Raw genomic sequence first — 22,197 nt, forward strand, 5'->3', positions numbered from 1 at the left:
AGTGATTCGAGAATTCTGTACATTAGTGCTCGTCATGATACGGCACCTTCTTTTAATACTGTGTTTGTCAGGTGAGAATTTGGCAATGCCAACCGGAGACTTGACTTTGGCTTCCGCTCCGGGCTTTTGCGAAAGGCGCCCTCGTCCCAGGTGCAGAAAGTCCGCTAACAATTGAGGGCGTGCCAGCACGGTTACCGAGCCGGGCCTCCCCTTCCGAGGGAGCCCACGCGGAAGGAGGTGGAAAAACAGAGGCCCTGGCAACCTGAAGTGTGTCCTGCAGACCAGGGCGTGGGCGTCGCCATCAGCCCCGAGCTTCTTAGAACTACAGTATTTTGGGCCTATCCCAGACCGCTTCAGTAATAATCTGCATTTTAATGAGATGCCCTCCGAGTAAGTAAAAGTTTGAGAAGCGCTGGTTTATCGAACTGCGGGTAGCACAGTACACTAAATCCTACTGAATACTAGGGTTTGGCGCAGGGAGCCCCTTTTTCCTCTTCCCTGACGGGGGTCTTTTTGCAGTGAGTGGCAGAGACCCGCTGCCGGCGGGTCAACGTGCAGGACCGGGTCAGGGCGGCCCCGCCTGCCCGCCCCGCCTCCTTCCTGGTCTCTGCCCTGCGCGAGGTTGCCGTGGCAGCGCCGGACGCAGCTCGAGCAGTGGCTGCTGCGGCCTCCACCTCCTCCTCAAAGGCCTCCCCAGACCCTGGACTCCGGCTCAGCTAGCGTCTCCGCCATGCCACGGGGGAGGCGCGGAGGCCGGGTGTCCGCCCTGGAGGGCGGCCCGGAGGAAGAAGCGCTCCCGGCGGCGGCCGCTGTGCCCTCGGCGCTGTGGGCGTCCCAGCTACAGCCGGAGGCGGCCGCCGGGCAGATTCTGCTTCGGGGCATCTTCGAGATCGGGAGGAGCAGCTGCGACGTGGTGCTGAGCGAGCGGGCCCTGAGGTGGTGGCCCATCCAACCCGAGCGCCCCGCGGGTGAGTGGTCCCGGCCCCTTCGCCTCCAGCTGCGCCTCCACCCTCTCCTCCTCCTCCACCTTCCGCCCCGGCGCTGCCGCTCGCTTCTCCCCAAGCTCCTCCTCTCCCAGCGTCCCGACGCCACCGCCCCCTCCTTCCCAATTGCCGAGAACCTTATCTACCCCCAGGGGCCTCGCGCTGCCTGCCTTCCCGCCTCCGGGTGCGTTCCCTGGAGCGGAGTCACACTCAGCTTCTGTTTCGCGACGCAGAAGGAAAGAACTGAGGCCCAGAGGGGCGGTGTTTTCCAAACTGCGGGAAGGTCCTCGCCTTCCCTCCAAGTTTGGGTTGTGATTTGTCGGCTTCTGCCGGTACGCTGAAAAGTATAAGCCTTTTACAGAGTACTCACCACGTGCGTTCCGAATCCACCTCTCATTTTGCTGACTTCTGAAAACTTAACTCCCCCCACCCCCCGCTTTTGGACTCTCTGGACTTCTCCTTCCCTCGCATTCCTTGCCATTGTCTAGAATCAAGGGTTCTAAGGCTTAGTCTAGAAACTGTTGATCTGGAATGTTAACTGTAAAATCCTCCCCGTGCTGCTTACTTGCATTTGCCATTTCTGGAGTTATTTAGAAATGTTAGCGCCATATGTACAATAGAACTCTTTCAAGTCTTAGTCTAGAGATGAGTTCTTGAAAATCTTGGGACGTGACACTGTCTCTCCTCGCTGAATACCAGCTCAAGAGAACTAAAAATAATGGCTTCCTGGGTTCAAAACCAGCCACCCGGTACTAGTATTATAGAAACCTACTGTTTTCAAGTGTCTCGTGCAGAAAGCTAACGAAATGCAGCTGACTCCTCAGGGACTCCGCCCTGGCTGAGTGTGAGTTCGTCTCAGCGGCATCCGCCATGCGCGCTCACTTATACTGTAATTACCATGTTTTCAGGTGTTTTTGAAAACCAAGTTAGGCTATTGAAGCTCTGAGTTAAAAGCTAAGGATACGGACGTAGAAATCTGTTAAGTTTTTAAGTCCGTTTGAATTTGGGAGGCTATAGAAATTATATGGAGTTAGCCTTACAAGAGCCAGTTTGACCTGAAGTGAAGGTGAAATAGTGCAGAATTAAAGTGAGACCTTGCTCGCTGAGAGAGCATGCAGACTGGTGTTGCAGTGCCAGTACACAAAAAGGCAAATAATGACACGAGGAAGGAAATGTTTTAAATTGAGTGGGGATGGAGGAAAAGTAGGCTTACTTACTGTTCCTGGAAGTAGAGTTTAAAAACTAAAGGTTGAAAGTTTTTTTTGTATTTTTTTTTAATTTTGCTCTAAAACCCCCTTTCTTTCATCCAGGTGTATTCCTTTTTTCTTAACATCTAGTGTGCAAACCTCTTTAGGCCCTTAAAATTGGAAGTTCAGAATCCTAGCAGGTTCATAAGAACTTCTATTTATAGTAGAAACGGGTGTTTTACTTGGTACCTTTTCTTCTCCCACTCAGTTTACTAAGAGATAAGTTCAAATGTGAGAAAGAATCTCCGATGTGGAATTAGTTGAGATGGGCGTGCTGAAACACCAATGAAATTGGTCCAGATAATAGAGGAAGAGATATATCAAGGTTCCCATGCTTGGGAGGCCATGGGTGGAAAGATGTGGTGGGGGAGACCATGTCCACTGCTCCTTGTCCAGTGACTGGCTATTCCAGGAAAGGGTGGGGTGGGGTCACTGGGCATTATTAGATCATACATAGAAAACAGTTGCAGGACTACTCAGTTTTTAAAACCTCACAATGCCTTTGTAGTTTTTAAAAGTAGATCTTTTTTAGAGCAGTTTTAAGAGCAGATATTTTAAGATATTTTAAGAGCTCTACCTCCTGCAAAATTGAGCAGGAGGTAGAGATTTCCCATATGTCCTCTGCCCCCCCCCCCATTCACAGCTTCCCCCCTTATCCACATTCCTCAGTGTGGTACATTTGTTACAGTTCATGAACCTACAGGAACCCATCATTGCCCAGAGAACCCATAGTGTACATTAGGGTTCGCTCTCGATGTTGTGCATTCAGTGGGTTTTGACAAATTTATAATGTGTGTCTTCGGGTTCTCCAGAGAAATGGAAAACTTTGGCTATAGTGTTGAGGAGATCTCCTGTGGGATCATGGAGGCTGAGCTGTGCCACTGTATGCCATCTGCAAGCTGGAGAACGAGGAAAGCCAGTGGTAGAATTCAGGCCAAATCTGAAGGCCTGAGAAGCAGGGGAGCTGAGGGTGTAACTCTCAGACTAGATCTAGATGGCGGGGGAAGATGTTCAGAACATCTGTTTTACTGTCAGTACCTTGAAGAGTGACGCATAAACAATTGTTGAATGAATTTGCTAACTGGTCTCATGAACTTTAGTTTTGCCTATTGCATTGTACCATTTATTACACTGCTACTTAACAGTGAGTTTTCATCACCTGCAGGAGTATCCCCTCCATTTTTGTTAAAAGTATAGGAACTCTCCAAAAAAAAATTCTTAAGCTAGTGTTGACCTACTGCTCCACTGTGGGTGTCTTGGCTAGAAGGTTCCGTCCTGCTCCGATGCAGGGTGGTAAGCATACCAGGGCATAGACTGACCAGGATGCCACCATTACAATGTAAAGTATGTGCACAAAAAGGCATCATCTTTTCAGAAAATGTTGCTGATTATCTGGATTGTTACCTAATGATTTTTCTATTGGAATTTAAAAATTTGGCCATTTTACTTGTGGAATCATGAGTTTATTCATGTGAATATAAACTAATTACCCAGTTAGCTATGACCTAGAAAGGAACAAAATCCTGAAGAAAGGGAAGAGGGATCAGGTGAGTTCTGAGGCCAGATAAGTCTAGGTTATGGGACCCTGTCTAGGCAAAGCAGATTAAGGGTAGTGCCACAGTGTGGGCAGCCCCAACACAGTGTCTGGAACTGGGGGAGGGGGGGAAGGGGTCAGAAACTAAGAGTGCACAGGAAAGGGAACATGGGCAGATGTGTTAGACAAATTTGTGTATTTTATAACAGCCCTTCACTTGTGCTGTTGCTGGGTCTGATATATTCAGAGTTCAAGGTTTTCAAAAGCATCACCGATTGCCTGTTGGCATTGTTCTAAATCTCAGCCCATTACAAACTTCTAGGCATGTTTGCTTAGCAAGTAGTAAGCTTTTTTTTTAATTTTTAAAATAATTTTTATTTTGTTATATTAGTCACCATACAGTACATCCCCAGTGCAAGTAGTAAGCTTTTACTTGAAATGTTCAATTAAAGCAGAAGCTATAAGCATTTTTGTGCATTCCCCAAAGCCGGATCTGCCTGCTTCCTGTGTGACCGGGTGGATCATGTTTTACCATACTAGAAAAGCTACAGGTGGGGAGAGTTAGTAATGGGTAGGATTAGGCTGCATTAAGCTCAGATTTTTAATAGAGTTAAGAATGATCAACTTAGGAATTTCTGTGACAGGAATACCCAATGCCCACAAATCTCTCTGCCTTTTCACGCTGGAAACATCACCATTTACTAATGGGTAGCACCCTGATGTCTGAAAACCATGATGGGATCTTTCATAGGCTCCCTGCTCCAGCGGTATGTCCTCTCCTGCCTGGTGTAGGAACATTTTCAGGAGTGGGCACCAACGGGCCTGCCGTCTTGTCTTTGTGACTAACGGGACTGTTCCTGACTTGGGGCAAGTGATTTCACCCCACTTAGTTTCTTCGCCTGCAGGATGAGACCTTTACATGACTGTTGACCCTTGAACAACTTGACTTGGAACAGCACAGCTCTACTTACACACGAGGTGTTCTGTGTTTTTGTTTTTGATAAATGCGGTACAGTAGTATAAATGTTAAGAATCTTAAAAAGATTTTTTTTCCTATAGCTTACTTTATTGTAAGAATACAGTATATAATACATTTAACACACAAAGTATGTGTCAATTGACATCATGTTATTGGGAAGGTTGCTGGTCAACAGTAGGCTATTAAGTTTTGGGCGAGTCAAGAGTTACATGTGGATTTTTGACTGCACGTGGGTCTGCACCCCCAACCCCTGCATTATTTGTCAGCTGTATATAATCATCGAAAATCATCAACTCTGAAGTTGCTTTTTAAAGAACATCCCTATTTTCGTAGACTTCAGGTGTTAGGACATCATAAATAAGTCTCAGGTTTGAATGATCAGTGGGGTCCACTGCCTGGTGCCTGGGGAGGAGTTGAATCTTACAGCAGGAGCTGCTCAACCCTCACGAATTTCTAATTAGAAGAAACACGTGGGAAGTAAAGGCCCCTTCTTACCCTTCTCCAGCTTCAGGGCATAGTGGCGAGAGGTGGACGGTCATCTTAGCCCCGGCCCTGTCTTTGGAAAGGAAGACACCATTTTCTTTTTCTTTTTTTTTTTTTTAAATGATTTTTTATTATATTATGTTAGTCACCATACAGTACATCCCCGATTTCCGATGTAAGGCTCGATGATTCATTAGTTGTGTATAACACCCAGTGCACCATGCAATACGTGCCCTCCTTACTACCCATCACCGGTCTATCCCATTCCCCCACCCCCCTCCCCTCTGAAGTCCTCAGTTTGTTTCTCATAGTCCATAGTCTCTCATGTTTCATTCCCCCTTCTGATTACCCCCCCTTTCTTTATCCCTTTCTTCCCCTACCGATCATCCTAGTTCTTATGTTCCATAGATGAGAGAAATCATATGATAGTTGGGAAGACACCATTTTCTGATGGAAAAATGTTGGTCAAGGCAAGTCATCAGCGCATTTTTTTATGATGAACAAAAGGACTAGCTTATCCTTGATTTCATTTACGGTATCTTTTAAGCAAATTCGAGGGCAAGGGCTTTATAATATGTCTGATTAGCATCTGAATATTATGTTTTAAATGTGGGAGAAATGAGAGTTTCAAATCTTAGAGTTTAAAGTTCTCTATTTCTCATCGACTAACTACTTCAGGTTACAAAATTTCATGATCTGTTTTACCAAAGGGTTATTCCTACCCCAACTCTGAGCTAAGTTGAATTAGAGCAGTAATCAGAAAATGTGAGAAAGCTGGGCTTCAAAATAAGGTTTGGAAAGTGTTTCTTTTATGAGCATTAAAATGATTAGCTTTACATATATAAACATTTGCTGGAAACTTACCGATGCGAAAAGTAATGTGGAAAAATGTGAAAATGAGAAAAAATAATTTAAAAACAACAAGAGTTAATGGTTGTTTGGGACTTAGCAGGGCCGAGCTGGGTGCAGTCTAAGTATTAATCTGGCTAGGCTGTTTGGGAACAGATGTACGTGAAACGGATCCCAGTCTTCTGTTGTGTATATCCAAAGTGAGACATCTGTCAGTGGACCTTGTGGTCAGAAATAATGGAAGCAGGGGTTAAACCCCAAAATGACCTGTTGTGTGAATTATTGAAGGATTAATTACTCAGTAAAACAGACTTTGATTTATGAGTCTACGTATTAAGAAAATACTTCTTTTAAAAAATGGTCAGTTTGTTCCTAAGATGTCAAATTTGGAGGAATTTTAAAAAGATGGTATGAAAAATCAAGTTCACTAAGGAACTGCATGGACTGTTGATGAAGATTTTTTAAATGCTTTGAAAGGTCTGTTAACCTATTATGTAAATATTAAATAGTCCTACTGTATAAAGGCTTCTCATTAAAGTAAGTTGGTCCACACAGAAAAACAAATGTAGAGTCAATCTCTAAAGCACGACTGTTGAATTGAACTTTCTATAGTGATGGGATATTCTGTGTCTGAACTATCCAGTACCATTGTCACCAGCCACACATGGCTAGTACACTTGAAATGTGGCTAGTGTGGCTGAGTAACTGAATTTTTAATTCTAATTAAAATTAATAGCCACAAATGGCTAGTGGTGATTACATGGGATAATGGGGCTCTAATGCATCCAGAGTTGAAATTATTGATTTCCTTTATTCCTAAGGGGTCAGTTTTAATATTTACTTCTCTAGGAAGGTACGGTTTTCAGATCTTCATGTAGAACTGACATGCTCCCGCAACCTGAGCTGCCAATTTAAAGACAAAGCCACTGAGTCCGGAGATAGCAAAGTCCTTTAACATATTTTGTGATTAAAAAAAAAAAAAGCTTTTGTTATTGCAAAGTAATGGGTTGATGGTAAAGTTGAAATCTGGTCTATAAAAAATGACCTCATGGTCATTGTGATTTACTTGAACTGAGATTTGGCAAACTTAATCTGTTTCTTACTATAGAAATAGTATATAAGAAATAACTGTCCTAGCCTGTGTACCCCAACTCCCTGAGAGTCTCTGTATTAATGTTACTCCTCAACCATGAGGCACCTTCTGAAGGCAAGTACTTTTAGAACCTTGATCTACTCTTGTGTCCCCCTTCCTTTCGCCCTCCCCCACATGGGGATCTTTGGGGCTGGAATTGGCACATAGATATCTTCCTAGAAGTGGGGAACAGTACTTGTGCTGAAGCCAAGGGACTTAGAGTCCAATGTCTGGATCAAGGTCAGTAAACCCAAGAGGTGGATCCAACTGGGACTGTGTGAAGCAGGAGGACCTGAAGTGAGTTGCAGAAGTTTAAGCATGAAGCTGAAGAATCAAAGAGCCATGGTGGCAGATAATGGGATTGATGGGCAGGCTGGATACACAGGAGGGTGCTATCGGCCTGGACTGGGCATTTTTGTGCTCTCTCTAACTTGGGAAAATGGACCATCCTTGTCGAAAGGGCTAGAGAGTGTAGTAGACATAATTCACTGTGATCTCAGTACTGCAGTACTCATGCTGAACTTTATTGTCTATCCTGCTGAGCCTGTTACTTGACTAGGTCATTAGATTAAATTTCAGATATTGACAGATCTACAAACATGGGCTTCTAGAAGTCTTACATCTGACCATATCCTCCCCGAGGTTTAGAAGAGCCGTGCCAAAGATGGGCGTGTCATACGTGCTGGGCAAGTGGTATCTGGTTGTGTGTGTAAAGAGGGGATTCTTAGTGGCCATAGCTCCTCATATGCTCTTAAGTTTTCCAAAATCAGTATGTGATGAAAGAGGTAAAAGGAAAGAGAGATAAATGGAGTGCGAAGGGAATTCAATTTTCTGCTAACTTTTGGCGTATGAACCAGAAGTTGAGGATTTCGGCGTGGTAAATGGCTGACTCAAGAAGTGGGGAGGCAGGCAGGTATGCATACCAAAAAAAAAAAAAAAAAAAAAAAAAAAAAAAAGAAAAACAAATTGGCATACTGCTATGGACTTATGGTAAGCCTAAAGATAAGTCTAAAATAATATACCAGCTGGCATCAGGGAATTCCTATGTACATTCCAGGATTTTAATCAGAAACAGTGTTCTGGGAACTGCTACACAACAGTGTCCAGTGTTTGACTGAAAACACTGAACGTTTATTGATGTTTACTCTGCCGAGTCCCGTGCCAAGTATCTTCTCTTGTTTAATCTTCCCAGCAAGATTATGTAGTCTAGGTAGGATTTTTATCCCTAGGGCCCAGAGATGTTAAATAACTTGTCCAAGGTCATACTAGCAATGGAGTGCAAAGCCCAGCATTCTGATGGGTGAGCCCATCCCGGGCCGTTAGGTTCTGCTGCTTCCTGGATCAAGCAAACAGGGACCCCCCAGTGCCGTCAGGAGTCTGCCTTGTGTGTGAGTGAGCGCCATGCCCCAACAAAAACACAAAACTTTTTAATACAGTAATATCCTCAGATTTCTTTCAGGCCTTTAAGACCATTCTACCGTGGAGATCACTTCCTTCCCCGGGTACTTCCATTTCTGAGTACATGATGAAAGAGAAATGGGAATTTTTATAGTAAAAAACATCAACAAACCCCCGGTATTTTATTATCAAAAACCTCAAACAGCCAAATGTAGGAAGAATAATAGAAGCCTTCTTCTACAACCCAGTGAAGGGCGAGGCTCTATGTAACACATTGGACTTGCAATTGTTTAAACTCAGTCCTGTTTCATCTGTGCCTTGGCTCTCTCCCTTATTTCTCCAGAATAGTTGGAAGCAATTCCTAGACCTTCTAAATTGCATCTATAAACATCACAGCGTGTATCTCTGGGAGATGAGGATTTAAAAAATAGGCATAATATCATCACAAAACTACTGTTCCGATTTAAAATAATCCCCTATATCCTTAAATATCCAGTCAGTGTTCATTGTCTCCTGATTGTTCCTCTCTCAAAAGAAATCAACATGGGGAAATAAGGTCCATTTTGCAGTTGGTTGCTGGGTTTTTAATATTTTTTAATCCATAGATTCCTCTTTTTTTTTTTTCTTGCAAATTTTTTTTTTTCCCGAACAAACTGAGTTTGTCTGGCCTGTTGTTTCCCATAGGAATATGGGAAGTTTACTGGGGGCATGTGTCTGTGAAAGATAAAAGTAGGGGGAGACCGATCAGGAGGGATACCCTTGTGACTTTGAGGCCAATCTGACACCTGTAAAGGTGGGGCTAAAGCAGGCGGGGACAGGGAGAGCCTCAGCCCACGATGCATGTCTGGTCAAGTCTTTGCTGAGATCTGGGGGAAAAGACTGCCCTTTAGGAATCCCGCCTTGGGCAGAAATGGCCAAACCTCAGCTGTGTTTAGTCATGGGAATAGCGTGACCTCCGCAATAAAGTCGAGGTGGAGCCTGAAGGGACCAACAGCTGGAGGTCATCAGCTAAGTGCCCTCCTTGCTGCAGAAAGGAAAGTTCTTCCTCAAAAGGAGATGACAGCAGCCATAGTGACGAATGAGCTTTATTATGGTGGTTATGAACTTAGGTATTTAAACATCTGAAATAGGTTTCAGTTTACAGCAATGCCAGTTCTTACTAATTCTCAAATTGTCCTAATCCTGGCGTTTTGAACCCCTCCAAGTTGACTTCTAAGTCCCTTTGACATTCCCTCAGCTGTCTCTGGTCGTTTCCTTGCTCTCCGGGATGGCATGTCATGCCTCAGACATGGCACCAGCCTGATCATCACGGAAGCTTAGTTTTATTGGGTAGTGGTATTTAGAGACCACAATTTGAGCACCAGTTGTGCTCGTTGCCAATATTTCCCTTATATGGGCCTATTTTCCGTTTTTTTCAGAAAACAGAGCTAGGAAGTATGTATTTTTCTTCTAAACAAGAAAATGCGTCGTGGAATTACACTTTCAGTTTAAGTTCAGGACTAAAAGGTTTTTGCTTTATCTCCTTTCTGCTATCCTTAAAATTCTGATTTTTAACTGCGACAATATCCTTGCTCATTTTATGTTATAACACCTGTAAATCACAGAATAATAACACCAATGCCACCATTAACAGTATAACTTCTGAAAGCGATTTAAGATCATTCTGTAACTTTTTGTTGTTGCTTTTAGAGTATCTACCACTCAGGGTATATGCTATGTGTGGTCAAATTACTGTGTTTTAAAGGCACTCAAAATTATTCCTATCTGTGATAGTCTATCCTCAACTCAATGCGCAGAATTATCTGTTTAATTTTATTTTTAATTTTGGGTGTTTTTTAAAATCAATTTTGTTTTGTAATTATGTAAAAATATTTATAGGGTTCCAGAGTCAGACCTACTAAACAAACTATATTCTGGGAAGTGTAACTTTTTATCTGTGTCCTTTCTATACTTTTTCTTCCTTCCTATTATAGGTAAGCTTATTTGTCTTTTCAAATATTTGGTTAATTCATTTGAAAGTATAAGCGAGCATGTGTATATATGTGTGCGTGTGTGTGTGTGTGTGTGTGTGTGTGTACAGGTTTGCTTATATGTATATATATTCTCCTTACCCAACCCCTACCTACTTTCTTAAATGCATGGGAGCCTACCGTATTTTTTCCACTTCGATTTCTTTTTAAATTAACAATATACCTGGCATATCGCTCTATAGTGAGAGTCCACGTTTGCTTTTCTATCTGCACAGTCATCTCTGTACTGTAGTTTATTGAACCAGCTCTCCATTGAAGGATTTGAGTAGTTTCTAGTCCTTTTTGTTACTGAAAATAGTGGTGTAATGAAAAACCTTATGTGTCCTTTTGTATTTTTTTCAGTATATTTTTGGAATAGATTCCTGCTGACTCAAAGAATAAATACTTACGTAATTTTTCATAGCTTTTATTTTTGAAAGCAGTTTTAGGTTCACAGGAAAATTAAGCAGAAGGTGCAAAGATGTCCCATGTACTCCCTGACTGCTTATCTAGTTTTGCTTAATATTTCCAAATTACCTCATACTGTTTTGCCTTTTTATCATTGTATGAGGGCACCTGTTTCTGTGAAGTTTCTTCAAAAGAGCATATTGTCAAAGTTTTAAAAAAACCCTATCTGATAGATGAGAAATTGTATTTCTCTATTGTTTTAGATTCTGTTTTTCTCATTAAATCATTCATGCTTTTATCTTATTTCTCCCAACATTAGGGAGCACATATTACGTTCTGGCTTTTCTGAGAGATGCTGTAATCAATTTGACACGATTTCTGCTTCCAAGTATTCACAGTCTGTAGGGAGACTTATTGGCAAAATTATTAGTGACCTATTTTATGTGCAGTTGAGATACAACAGGGCATTATAAACATACATGGAAGTGATAACTTTTAGTTACAACAGAGAAAATCATTTTGTTGGGATGGGCAGAGGAGGAGGTCAGGGAAAGCTACAGAGGGATGTGAGGGTAAACTTGAAAGTATGACTAGGAATTGGCAACACAAGGGAGTAAGAAAACCATTCTACGAAAACAATAATTTTTTGGGAAAAAAATCTCAGGAGAGAATGCTTTGACCTATTTGGAAAATCAGCGTAGGGTGTAAAGAGCGTGTATGTAAATGAGGGAGAGGATGGCGTTTTGTGATAAGTCAGTAGTTTGTATAGGGCCTTGAATGTCATGCTAGGAAGTTGGTGTCTCACCCTAAGAGTTGAGTAAGGGGTAGCAAAGTCTGAATGTCAGAGGATATCAAGTGTGTTTTTTTTTTTTTTTTTTTTAAAGCAAGTGAGTTTGGGTTTTGAGAAGGCAGTCATCGCACCAGGATGGATTAATAATGGGCTCCACAATGAAGAGCCCATTGCAGTGGCCTGTATGCTTAGTAGGAGATCCAGGAGACCGTGTGTCTGTGGCAGGGGAGATGGAGAGGGGAAGCCAGATGAAGGGATATTGGCAGAGACAGAATTTGGAGGATGTGGCCTTGAGGGTAGGGGAAGAAACAATGATGCCAAGATTTTTAATGTGTATGATGGAATGGATAGTGGACACTGCTAAAATTCTGAGAATAGCAAAATGAGAAAGTATCTTACTTGAAATGCATCGTACCATGCATCAGATATGCCAGTGACTAGCAAAACGTCCAAACAGAAGGGAAATTGAAAGCTTGACAAATGTATAAGCTGGAGAAATGGCTCCTGAAGGACTGTAAGCTGAACCCTATAAAATTCAGATCTGTGTTTTTCATGAGCCTTGGGCTGTCTCCTGTGTGCTGTTTCTTACTAAGTTGAGGCTACTTTAAGAAAAGAAATTAAAGCTATTTTTGGAAAACATTAAATATTGGAAATAAAGTTATGATTTTTGTACAGCCATATTTAGGTATTACTGAAATTTTAAAAATCAATGAAATTATTTTAAACACATCAACTTTTACATATAGAAAAATTTTATGTATCATTTTAAACTCAGAAAAAATTCATTTCCTAAAATCAGTTTTTTTGTTTAATACAAATAATATCCTAAATTTTTTAAGTGTACTGAACGTTACACATAATTCAAAGTACTTTCTATGTCCATCTGTGCAGAAAGAATTAGATCAATAAAATTGAGCAATTGTTGACATGTATTGTTTCCTTATTTTAGGCATGTTTTCATGTATCAAAAGGGTAAAGGGAAGATAGTGTATGTTTTGTTGTCGTTATATAGATAGAAACTTATTATATTTAAAATCTTGAATGTAATGCATTTTTAAAGTCCCATTCATAACCCACTTATTTTAGATAATTTAAATACTTAGGGTAAACGAAAAAATATACATTTTTATCATAGGATTTGATTTGTAATAAGTTCTTACTTTAAAAATAGAAATTTTTCTGTAAAAATCCTATTTCCATTTCTTAGAATTAGCATTTTTCATATTTGGGGGAAAATGTCTTGGTATTCTAGCTTCTGAATTAAAGACAAATCAATCATTTTCCAGGTTGTTTGAATGTTTTACACTGGGGTCAAACCTACACTGTCACTGGCTTCGAGCCTTGGAAATATCTTAAGGGTGAACCTAATTTTACCCAAATCGTCTTGATACTTGAACACTTTGTTAGGTGCGTGCCAGACTCATTTTTCCATGCAGAAGCACTGGATGCAAAATACATTGGATGCAATTCAATGCAAAATGCATTGAAATTCTAAGGGCTTTTTCAAATATAACTCTCCTACAGTATAATGTGAATCCCAACAATGAATGGAGAAAGTTGTGGAATGCCTTTCGGCTTTGACTTTTCAAAGACCTTTAGTCAGTAACCATTAGCATCCATTGTGTACACCATACACTTTGGGCTGATATGACTAGTTCCAAAGAACTATCCCAGAAGATCTCAGACTTCCGAGGCTGAAGCTGATAACACACTTACTAAATTATTTGCAGCTTTCCATTTTAGTAATGGCCTAGCAGTTACCAGTTACTCACATACTGAGTATAGGACACCAGGCTGAACCATGGATTTGAATGGAAGAATTCCTGTTCATATCCTAAACTCATCAAGTATTACCATTAGCTTTGAAAATAACCGCTATCTTCACCATTATTCTTAGGTAGCGTGAAGAAATCAGAAAACCCATGTCGGAGTCTCCTATAAAAACTTTAGTGTTCTTATTTGGTTAATATTCTGCCTTTGTAAGAGTCTCCATAAAATCAGTTAAATGCAAACTCTGAAAATTCAACATGCGGTCTCTCATCTTCAGTTTACTGTTAAACAATACTATGCCCTGGATATAACCTTCTAATTTCATGTTTTCACCGTAGTGAGAGCACTGGTCATTACTGCTGCCGCCGATGCTCTTTTGTCTGTACATACTGTTGCAACATAATGTGTTGTGCACTTGATACGGATATTACCATATTGCCATAAGGAGCTGCTATTATTTTAGACACCAACTGATTCCATGATAGTGTCAGATTTCTTTAACATATGCTTATGTTTTTGTACAAATGACCTCAAGAAACATCTGCTAGTTTTGTGGTGGTATCTACTGTTTCTTTTTTAGAATTTGACCTGTCAGTCACTTTTTAATGTGAATCTACAGTATTTCATTAGAGTAGGCTCACTGTCTGGGTTTTTTTATGCTGTTGATATTAATTAATAACATCTATGCCATAATTCAGAAAGAAACTGAGGCTGCCTGTGCTCATTATTTTAAAAATCTCTCTTTTAACTTTTTTGTCATTGATACTTTAAATTAGAAAAGAGCCCTCTTATGGATCCTTTAGGATCTAAAATTTGGGGTCCAAAATTGCTTTCTGATGGTCCTGAAATTACTCTCTCTTTTATGAAAGCGCGTAGTAGTTGTGGCGTATTATCTGTTAGTTCATAGCCTGTGTTGATTGCTAATCTTTCTTAGTGTCTTCGATGGGTTTGGAAGGACAGGCAAAGGAAGAGGCAGTGAGGTTTCTATGAAGTCATAATATTTTTGCTTTAGGATACTGGAAAAACTTCTAGAAAACATAAGCCATTGATTGTATTCTAGGTAGGATCCCTTCTTTTACTCACTTTGGTATGACCCTGAACAAAAAGCAATGACCACACATTACTATTGTCTGGCATTTTCTTTTCCGCATTCCTCTTTGTTTCTTCTGTTTATTTTTTAAGACGCAGCTATTGATTCAGAGAAAGCAATATAACTGTATATATATGGTATTTAGAACCTCAAAATGAACGGGCTCTGAATAGCAGTATTGGTCCATGTTTTCCAGAAGAAGATGTATAAAAAGATTTTTTTTCCAACCCCATTTATTAGAGGCCATTGTCAATAAAATTCTTACCTACACATTTTATACGAAATCTAAATCCAACAAAGTAAGTATGTAAGAGATACAGTCCTAATCACAGTGTATGTCTGTGTTGTTCAGAGAATAGCTACCCCAGCTTTTATTACCTACTCCTCTCTTTCCCAAGCATCAGCTGTCGGTCTCCTTCAGACTCTAAGCATGTCCTCATTTACATCTCTGTGCTCATTCAGTCACCCTTGCTCCTAGGCTCTCTCTGTCCCTTGGGTGACTTATGTCATCAGGACAGCCTTCTGTCCCCTGCCTGCCATCCCTTGGCTGAGAGTGAGCGGAGGCCTTGCCAGTTACCTGAGGTGCTGGGGCTGCTGCGGCTCATCCTTGGCCTCTGTGACGTCCGTGTGCCTTCCACGCCAAAACGTGGTTCAGTGAGGGGCGACAGGATTACTGAAAGCTTTAGTTTCAGTGGTAAGACCTAGTGAGGCTGTGTTGAGCGCCTTGAAAAGGAGAGGCAGGGGCCTTGTTGTCCCTCAGGAAAGAGGGATTTCCCTCCACCTTCTGGGCCCAACACTCAACCATTTAAGTGGGCTAGTGGCCTGGACCCAATGGGTAGTATAACTCTCTCAAATTGTGGTTGAGTTTCCCTCTGGGTATGATGGGTGTAGGACCAAGTAAAGGAAGTCTCCAGTGACTTTTCTTGCCTCTCGTAGAGCAGGCCATTTACTTTCAGTCGTAGCTTCCAGGCCTCTGTCCCCCCTTCCCTATGCAAGACACTGGAGGAACCATAGGGGTAGGCGATGTTCAGGAAGAATTTTCAGGTACTGAGTCTATCTGGAGTCGTATTTGAAGTAGAGAGACCACTTAGCAATTTTCTTTTAGATACTTGTTACCGCCTACGCTTTTTGTTAGTTTTTAGTGCAGGGAATTTTGTCTGTGATCATGGTGGGGTGAAGAAGGAGAAACCGAATTAAACATAGTTCCGTTAACATTGTGTGGTGCCTGGTATGACATCATGAACAGGTGGGCCCATAATTGTTTACTTGATGCTCTTTTCAAGAAGTCAATTATATCATGGGAAATTGAAGAATAGCAAAATTAATTTGTTGATTGCATTCTTTAGGAAATCTTGCATGCATGTTCGCTAGAGAAACAAGGGGTTTCTCCCTTAAAGGACAAGGCTTTGTTTTGTTTTTTAATAAGACACACTCTTTATAATTAAAACAAAATCCTAGAGTTAAGGGATTACTGTCTTAAATAATTGGATTTCTTTCATTTGTTTTCCTGATCCGCATATATGAGAATAAATCTAATGGTGTCTTAGGATAATACATATTTCCAGATTAAGTATTCTCTTAACCGCTGAATTTTATTCGCGCCTTTCAAAGTTTACGGATGATATAGAGAATATGACGTAAGGTCAGGAACTTATTTTGGATTTGGGAAGGGCACATACAGAAGCTGGCTAAGAACAACAGTAGCTGTGGAGACACTTTTGAAAAATGATGTGTTGATTTTTGCAATAAATTATTCAAATATAAACTCATTATTTACACAATTTTCTTTAACCCTGCCCTTAAAATACTCAATTTAGTATTATATATTATTTCAGATAAATGCTTTTCTGGGATGGTATTTTAATGTCTGGAGGTGGTTTAGCTTAAAATGGTTAAGGTTTAAGTGATCTAGGGGAAAAGCAGAGTGTAAATGTCCAGCAGTTATTACTTTAGGAAAATTCACAGAATAAGCTCTGTTCCCCTCTCCCTCCTCTCTCTCTCCGTCTTTTTTTTTTTTTTTTTGTCTTCACACTCCAGAGCCCTTTTCTAAGACTCTTAAATCATGTGTGAGCCTGGGAGAGGGCAAACATTAGGGTGAGTGGCAATAAGGGGGAGTATTTGGCTTGAGGCAAAGTATTCCTCCATATGGGACCTTCTTAAAACCCTCCCTTCAGCCCCTTAAATCAGAATTTGAACTCCCAGGGAGGAGGCTGTCTTAGGGGAAGCAGTAACAGGGGCCGAGGGAGTGAGGTGTGGAGGTAGCTGAAGGGCCATTTCTCTAGTTGGCTTTGATGAACCTTTGATGAACCTTTTCAAACTGACCGGTTTCTCCGCTTAATTCTGGGTCAGTCTTGACCCTAACTTTCTAGGCGTCGCTGTGCTCAGTCCTCCTGGGTTTGGAAGCTCAAGGAAGCACTGGCGCTAGTTCTAGTGGGAGCAAAGATATCAAGGACTTTTGGAAGATTTTCTGTTTGATGCTGCAGAAAGGCAACATGAGAAATAATTGTTAATGGTACTTTCAAATCTTACACGAATTTCTCAGTTAACTTCAGTGGTCCTCTCTGGGCCAGATTGTATCACTGGCTATGTTAATGCTCACCTAAAATAATTTAGTGTCTTCTCAGTATAAGTCTAGCATGCTAACTAATGATAAATTGGGCAATTAAAGCTTTTTCTCCTTTTGGCATTAAATATTCTTCAGTATTCGCTTCTGGAAATATTGGAATATAGAAGGGAAAAAAGACTGCATGATCAGTTTCTCTGCCGTATTTTGCTTGATATGGTGATGAGATGAGACAAAAGGTCACCCAGCGTGTGGTATTTTGTTATGGCGGCCCTTAGCAGACCAATATACCATCCTTCCTTAAGTTTTCATTTCCTCTTTTTGCCTGTGCCCTCATGTGGTCTGCCTTCTGTGCACACAGGGAGAAAGAGAGAGCTCTGTTTCTTCCTCTTCTCGTAAGGAAACCAGTTCTATCAGGTCAGGATACCACCCTTATGACCTAATTTAATCTTAATTACTCATTAAAGGCCCGGTCTTCAAATATAGTCACCCTGGGTGATTAGGGCTTCATCATATGAATTTTGGGGTGGGGGTGGGGCACAATTCAGTCCATAACAGATAGATTTACTCATTTAGCTAAATTTTTTGCAGTCCTGAAAGTATTTTATCCCCTCTCCTCCAAATTTCTATTAACAGTTCAATGCATTTTTTTTCTTTTGTTTTTGATTTTCAATGCCATGGGTAGTGTATGGTTACTTACGTCCACATTATATGTAATACTAAGAAATAATAATTGTTAGGAGCATTGACCATATGAAAATGGTTTGGAAGGATGTGTTATTTCTTTTATTTTTAAGTAGGTTTCCTCCACTCGAAACCTCTATGAACTTGGGCAATCTGATCAGTCTAAATGCAGCCCGAACAGTAATCCTTTAGTTGTATTATAGCAGCTCTCAAAAGATAGTGAAATACATTTGAGTACCACTAACACGGGCATGAGTTTACTGACCTCCGGAACTTTTTCTGAAAAGTGTGATGAACTCCTAACTTCAGTTTTTTGTCTGTGATTGCAAATGTTTGGTGAGAGATGACTGTGGCTGGTTTGTTCTGCTCATGTTCAGGGTTCATTTCAGGTTTGGTCCTAAAATCAGCATTCTCCATCTTTGTATCTTCCAGGAAAATCTTGCCAATAAACAATTATCTTGCACATGGAAAAGTTCTCAGGATTATCAGATTGTTGGGCAGCCCTGCAAGGCCATGCAGAGAAGTGATTTGGGTCAATATTGCTCTGCTTTCTTCAAGTCTCAACAATTCACTTCGGTGATGCAATCAAAATACTGACCTACATTTGAAAGTGCGACACTGTCCTATCTGTTATCTAAATCCCCTGTGCTATTAAAGGGTGAAATACAGAAAAGAGGTCACCAGTTATTATTTTTTCTTCTGTTCTTGGTTACAGGTTGCTTTGGTTGATATTGTTAGATGGTCTGCTTCTGAAAGATAACTGAAATAGAAAATTCACTAAGACTTCTATATGAAATCGTAGTTAAAGATAACTCAGGATTACTGAATATTAAAAATGCTACAGCCATATTAAAATCTAAGGACCGAAAGGAGTTAATTCTGCTTGGAAATATTTAAATTAGAATTAGCTTTTACTTTTGATAAATACTGCCTAAAAAAAACCTCTTCTGCATATTTAAGCTTTTAATACTTGAATCATTCTCCCTAAGGCTGGCATACAAGTGTGTCCCTTACTTTGGTTTGGTAAGGCTCTGAACACGCAAAGCGACAGATGTTATACCCAGCATAATTATATGTATCCTGGAAACACATCTTTATAGAGTGGAATTGGTTCTTGGGAAAACAAAAATTTGGCAAACAAAGGGCATTAAATTGCTGATCTCAGCAGTAATTACCTGGGATAGATTATAATAATCTTGTGTAGGTGGTAACAGCATCCATGCATTGGAAAAATAATGTAATTCTAAAATACATGAGAAGGAAAATGAACTTGTGTAAACTTTAGCTCATCTGTCCTTTTAAAGAGCAGAAAAAGCCCTCAATTTCTTTCTTTCTTTCTTTCTTTCTTTCTTTCTTTCTTTCTTTCTTTCTTTCTTTCTTCTCCTTCTTCTTCTTTTTTTTTTTTTTTTGAAAATTCTTACATCTCTTCAAGAAAGGTTTCCGGTATTCCAAATCCTGATAATACTGGTTTTGACCATGTCTCTGTAAGGTTACTGCCTTATTTTTTTTTAATGCCCCCTGAGAGTAGACCATTTAAAATAAATAAATTGACCCCTAATCTTTAAGCATCCAAGTAAGTCTCTGAAACAAATTGGGCACTGTAAGATCCATGGTTATTTGAACCCACAACCATACTGAAGCAACGGTTTCTCTAATTTTGGTCTCTTTGTTCCAAGGGCCTCTTAAAGCACCCGCTCTCCCCTCCCCCAATAGATAAAACAAATCAGAGCTGCTTAGGTCCATGATCTGGAAGGTCTAGCATTATCTGAAGGTCAGTTCCAGAACGACCGCATTAAATATTTCTCAGATAGGCAGATAAAAAGTTGTCGAGGTCCTTAAAACACTTCAGAGGTTGATTGTGTTGGTTTTTGGTCTGAAGCTTTATAAAATAAGAGTTTGTCAGTAGCTGTGGTCTAAATAGCAGGTTAGCACCAAGATCGTCTAAATGCAGTGTTGTTTACTTTTCCCACCAAAAGATTTTGAACACAAATGAAATCTTTAAGACAAGACATACTTTGAGAATGTTCTGAGATCATTATGCTGCGGACCTCGTGTGCCGCGGGTGATGGGCGTGTGTGTTTTGTTGTTATCGACGATCCTTTAGATATGCCCTCACCTCGTCTCAAATTTTTAGTGGCTCCTTCACCTGTAAACTGTTGCTATGGCATCGTTTTCACATCTGTTGAGAAGCTGAAACAGTGATTAAGGGAAACAGCCCATTTCAGGGCTGGTGTGCTCTCATTGCTAGCGTTTCTTTCCAGTCCTGCAGTGCGTGAAGGTTTTCTTCCTCAGCACCGTCTGTGTGTTTCCGTAACAAAATCCAGGATCCAAAGAAGAACCACACGATGACGAAACCAGGTGATTGTGATCAAATTTCGGCTCTATACTCTGTCCATATACTTAATGTTTCTCAAAAACTCTGTCATCCCATCCTAGGGAGGCATTAAGAAGGAACTTTGTGAGTGGCGCGAATAAGCCCTTTCAGGATGGATACATACATACTGAACCTGATACATTTCCCAAAGTATTTGGGGAAATTACTTGTGCCTAACTAGGATCGGTGGGAGTAGTGGTCGCATGCAAGTCAACTTCCAGGGATTTTCATTTCTTACTATTATTTCTAATGTATCTGCCAGTTATTTTCTATACTCTTATTCCTACTTTTCTCCTTCTAACCTATTCCGTAAGTGCCTTAGTGGACGCTGTGACTAGGGGAGGTTTCCTAGTCTGCTTTAGGGAAGGCATTCAGGGTGCCCCCGGCCAATAGGAGCTACCTTTGTAAACTTGAAATAAGGCTACGGCATTTTTGTATTCCAAGTGTAAGGTAGAGTCCTACTCAAATCATTCCTGCCTGGTATCATCTATCACACGTGCTGCTTTTACTGGTTTCTCTAATTCAAGTATTGGTGTAGTGACTGCCAATGGTTTGTTGAATTATTTCAGGTAATAATAGCCAACACTTGTATAGGACATTGTATGTGCCAGGAACTGTTACCAGCATCTTACTCAATCACTGAATCTTCAAAACAATCCTGGGAGGGTAGAGGCTATTATCACTTGAATTTTCTAGATGGGAAAACAGAAGAGGAAGACTTTAATTTCTCTAAGGTCACACAGGTAGTAATAGGCAGACCCTGGAATCCAGCCCCTTCAGAAGAGGTTATCTCTACTGCTTCTCTTCGGTACCATTTTTTTTTTTTTAAAGTAGGCTCCGCACCCAGAGTGGAGCCCAGTGTGGGGCTGAAACTCCCGACCCTGAGATCAAGACCTGAGCCAAAATCAAGAGTTGGATGTCCAACCGACTGAGCCACCCAGGCCCCTGTCGTACCTTTTCCTTCATAGCACCTGAAGTGCTGCTTTTAACACTTGAGGATTCAGATAGATAGCAAAAGATACACAGAAATGGGGACCCATTCTATAGAATGAACCGTGTCTTCTTGAAGCCTAATTAGAAAGCATGCAATAAATAATACTGTCGTAATTACAGTGAGGCTCTTTACAAGTCCTTCTAGCTTACAGAACAGAAGGAGAGAATGTGAGCTTTAAAGTCTGGTCTTCGATTACAATTAAGGTTCTGCCATTTAGATCTGTAATCGATAAGCCCCTTTCGCCTCTCTGAGGATCTGTTTGGTATTCTCTAAAATCAAGAAATAGGGATGTATCTTTTTAATTCTCACCATAACTGGAAAATAATTTCTAGTCCAGTGAGACGAAGTGTCTGACTGAGGGCCTAGCTTGGCAGGCACTTCATCATGAGTTCCAGCTCCTGTGTTTTGGTGCCACGCTATTTTTTTTTTTTTAAAGATTTTTTATTTATTTATTTGACAGAGACAGAGACAGCCAGCGAGAGAGGGAACACAAGCAGGGGGAGTGGGAGAGGAAGAAGCAGGCTCACAGCAGAGGAGCCTGATGTGGGGCTCGATCCCACAACGCCGGGATCACGCCCTGAGCCGAAGGCAGATGCTTAACCGCTATGCCACCCAGGCGCCCCCACGCTATTTATAGTAGGAACTGGCTGCTGCCTCGCACAGCGATGGCACCTTAATGGAATGTATGTATGTATAGTAAGGTAAAGTAATTTGGCAAAGAAAGGAAAGTTTTATTACTTAGTATTAACAGAGAATTTGGGAAATAGCTGAGCCTCTGAATACAATATTTTCTTCTCTAGTCCATCGTTCTTAGCTGCCTAACAGAAATTAATGAAGAACAGAAACGTGGAATGGAGAACTAATTTTAGGCAATGTAAAAGCTACAGGTTTGAAATGTTTTTTTTTTTTT

At 40.9% G+C, this 22,197-nt stretch overlaps 1 protein-coding gene across 3 annotated transcripts in view; it reads left to right on the forward strand.

The window, feature by feature from the left end:
- Positions 1 to 730: 730 nt before the first annotated feature.
- The window catches only part of CERKL (ceramide kinase like), a 113,132-nt gene continuing 91,665 nt past the window's right edge, over positions 731 to 22,197 (forward strand). For all 3 annotated transcript variants that reach the window (XM_040643235.1, XM_040643241.1, XM_040643249.1), the window contains exon 1: positions 731 to 968. In XM_040643235.1, coding sequence (XP_040499169.1) covers positions 731 to 968 — 238 coding nt within the window. The remainder of the gene's footprint in view (positions 969 to 22,197) is intronic.

This window comes from Ursus maritimus, unplaced genomic scaffold (assembly GCF_017311325.1).
Source record: "Ursus maritimus isolate PB19 unplaced genomic scaffold, ASM1731132v1 scaffold_1, whole genome shotgun sequence".
Taxonomy (NCBI): Eukaryota; Metazoa; Chordata; class Mammalia; order Carnivora; family Ursidae; genus Ursus; species Ursus maritimus.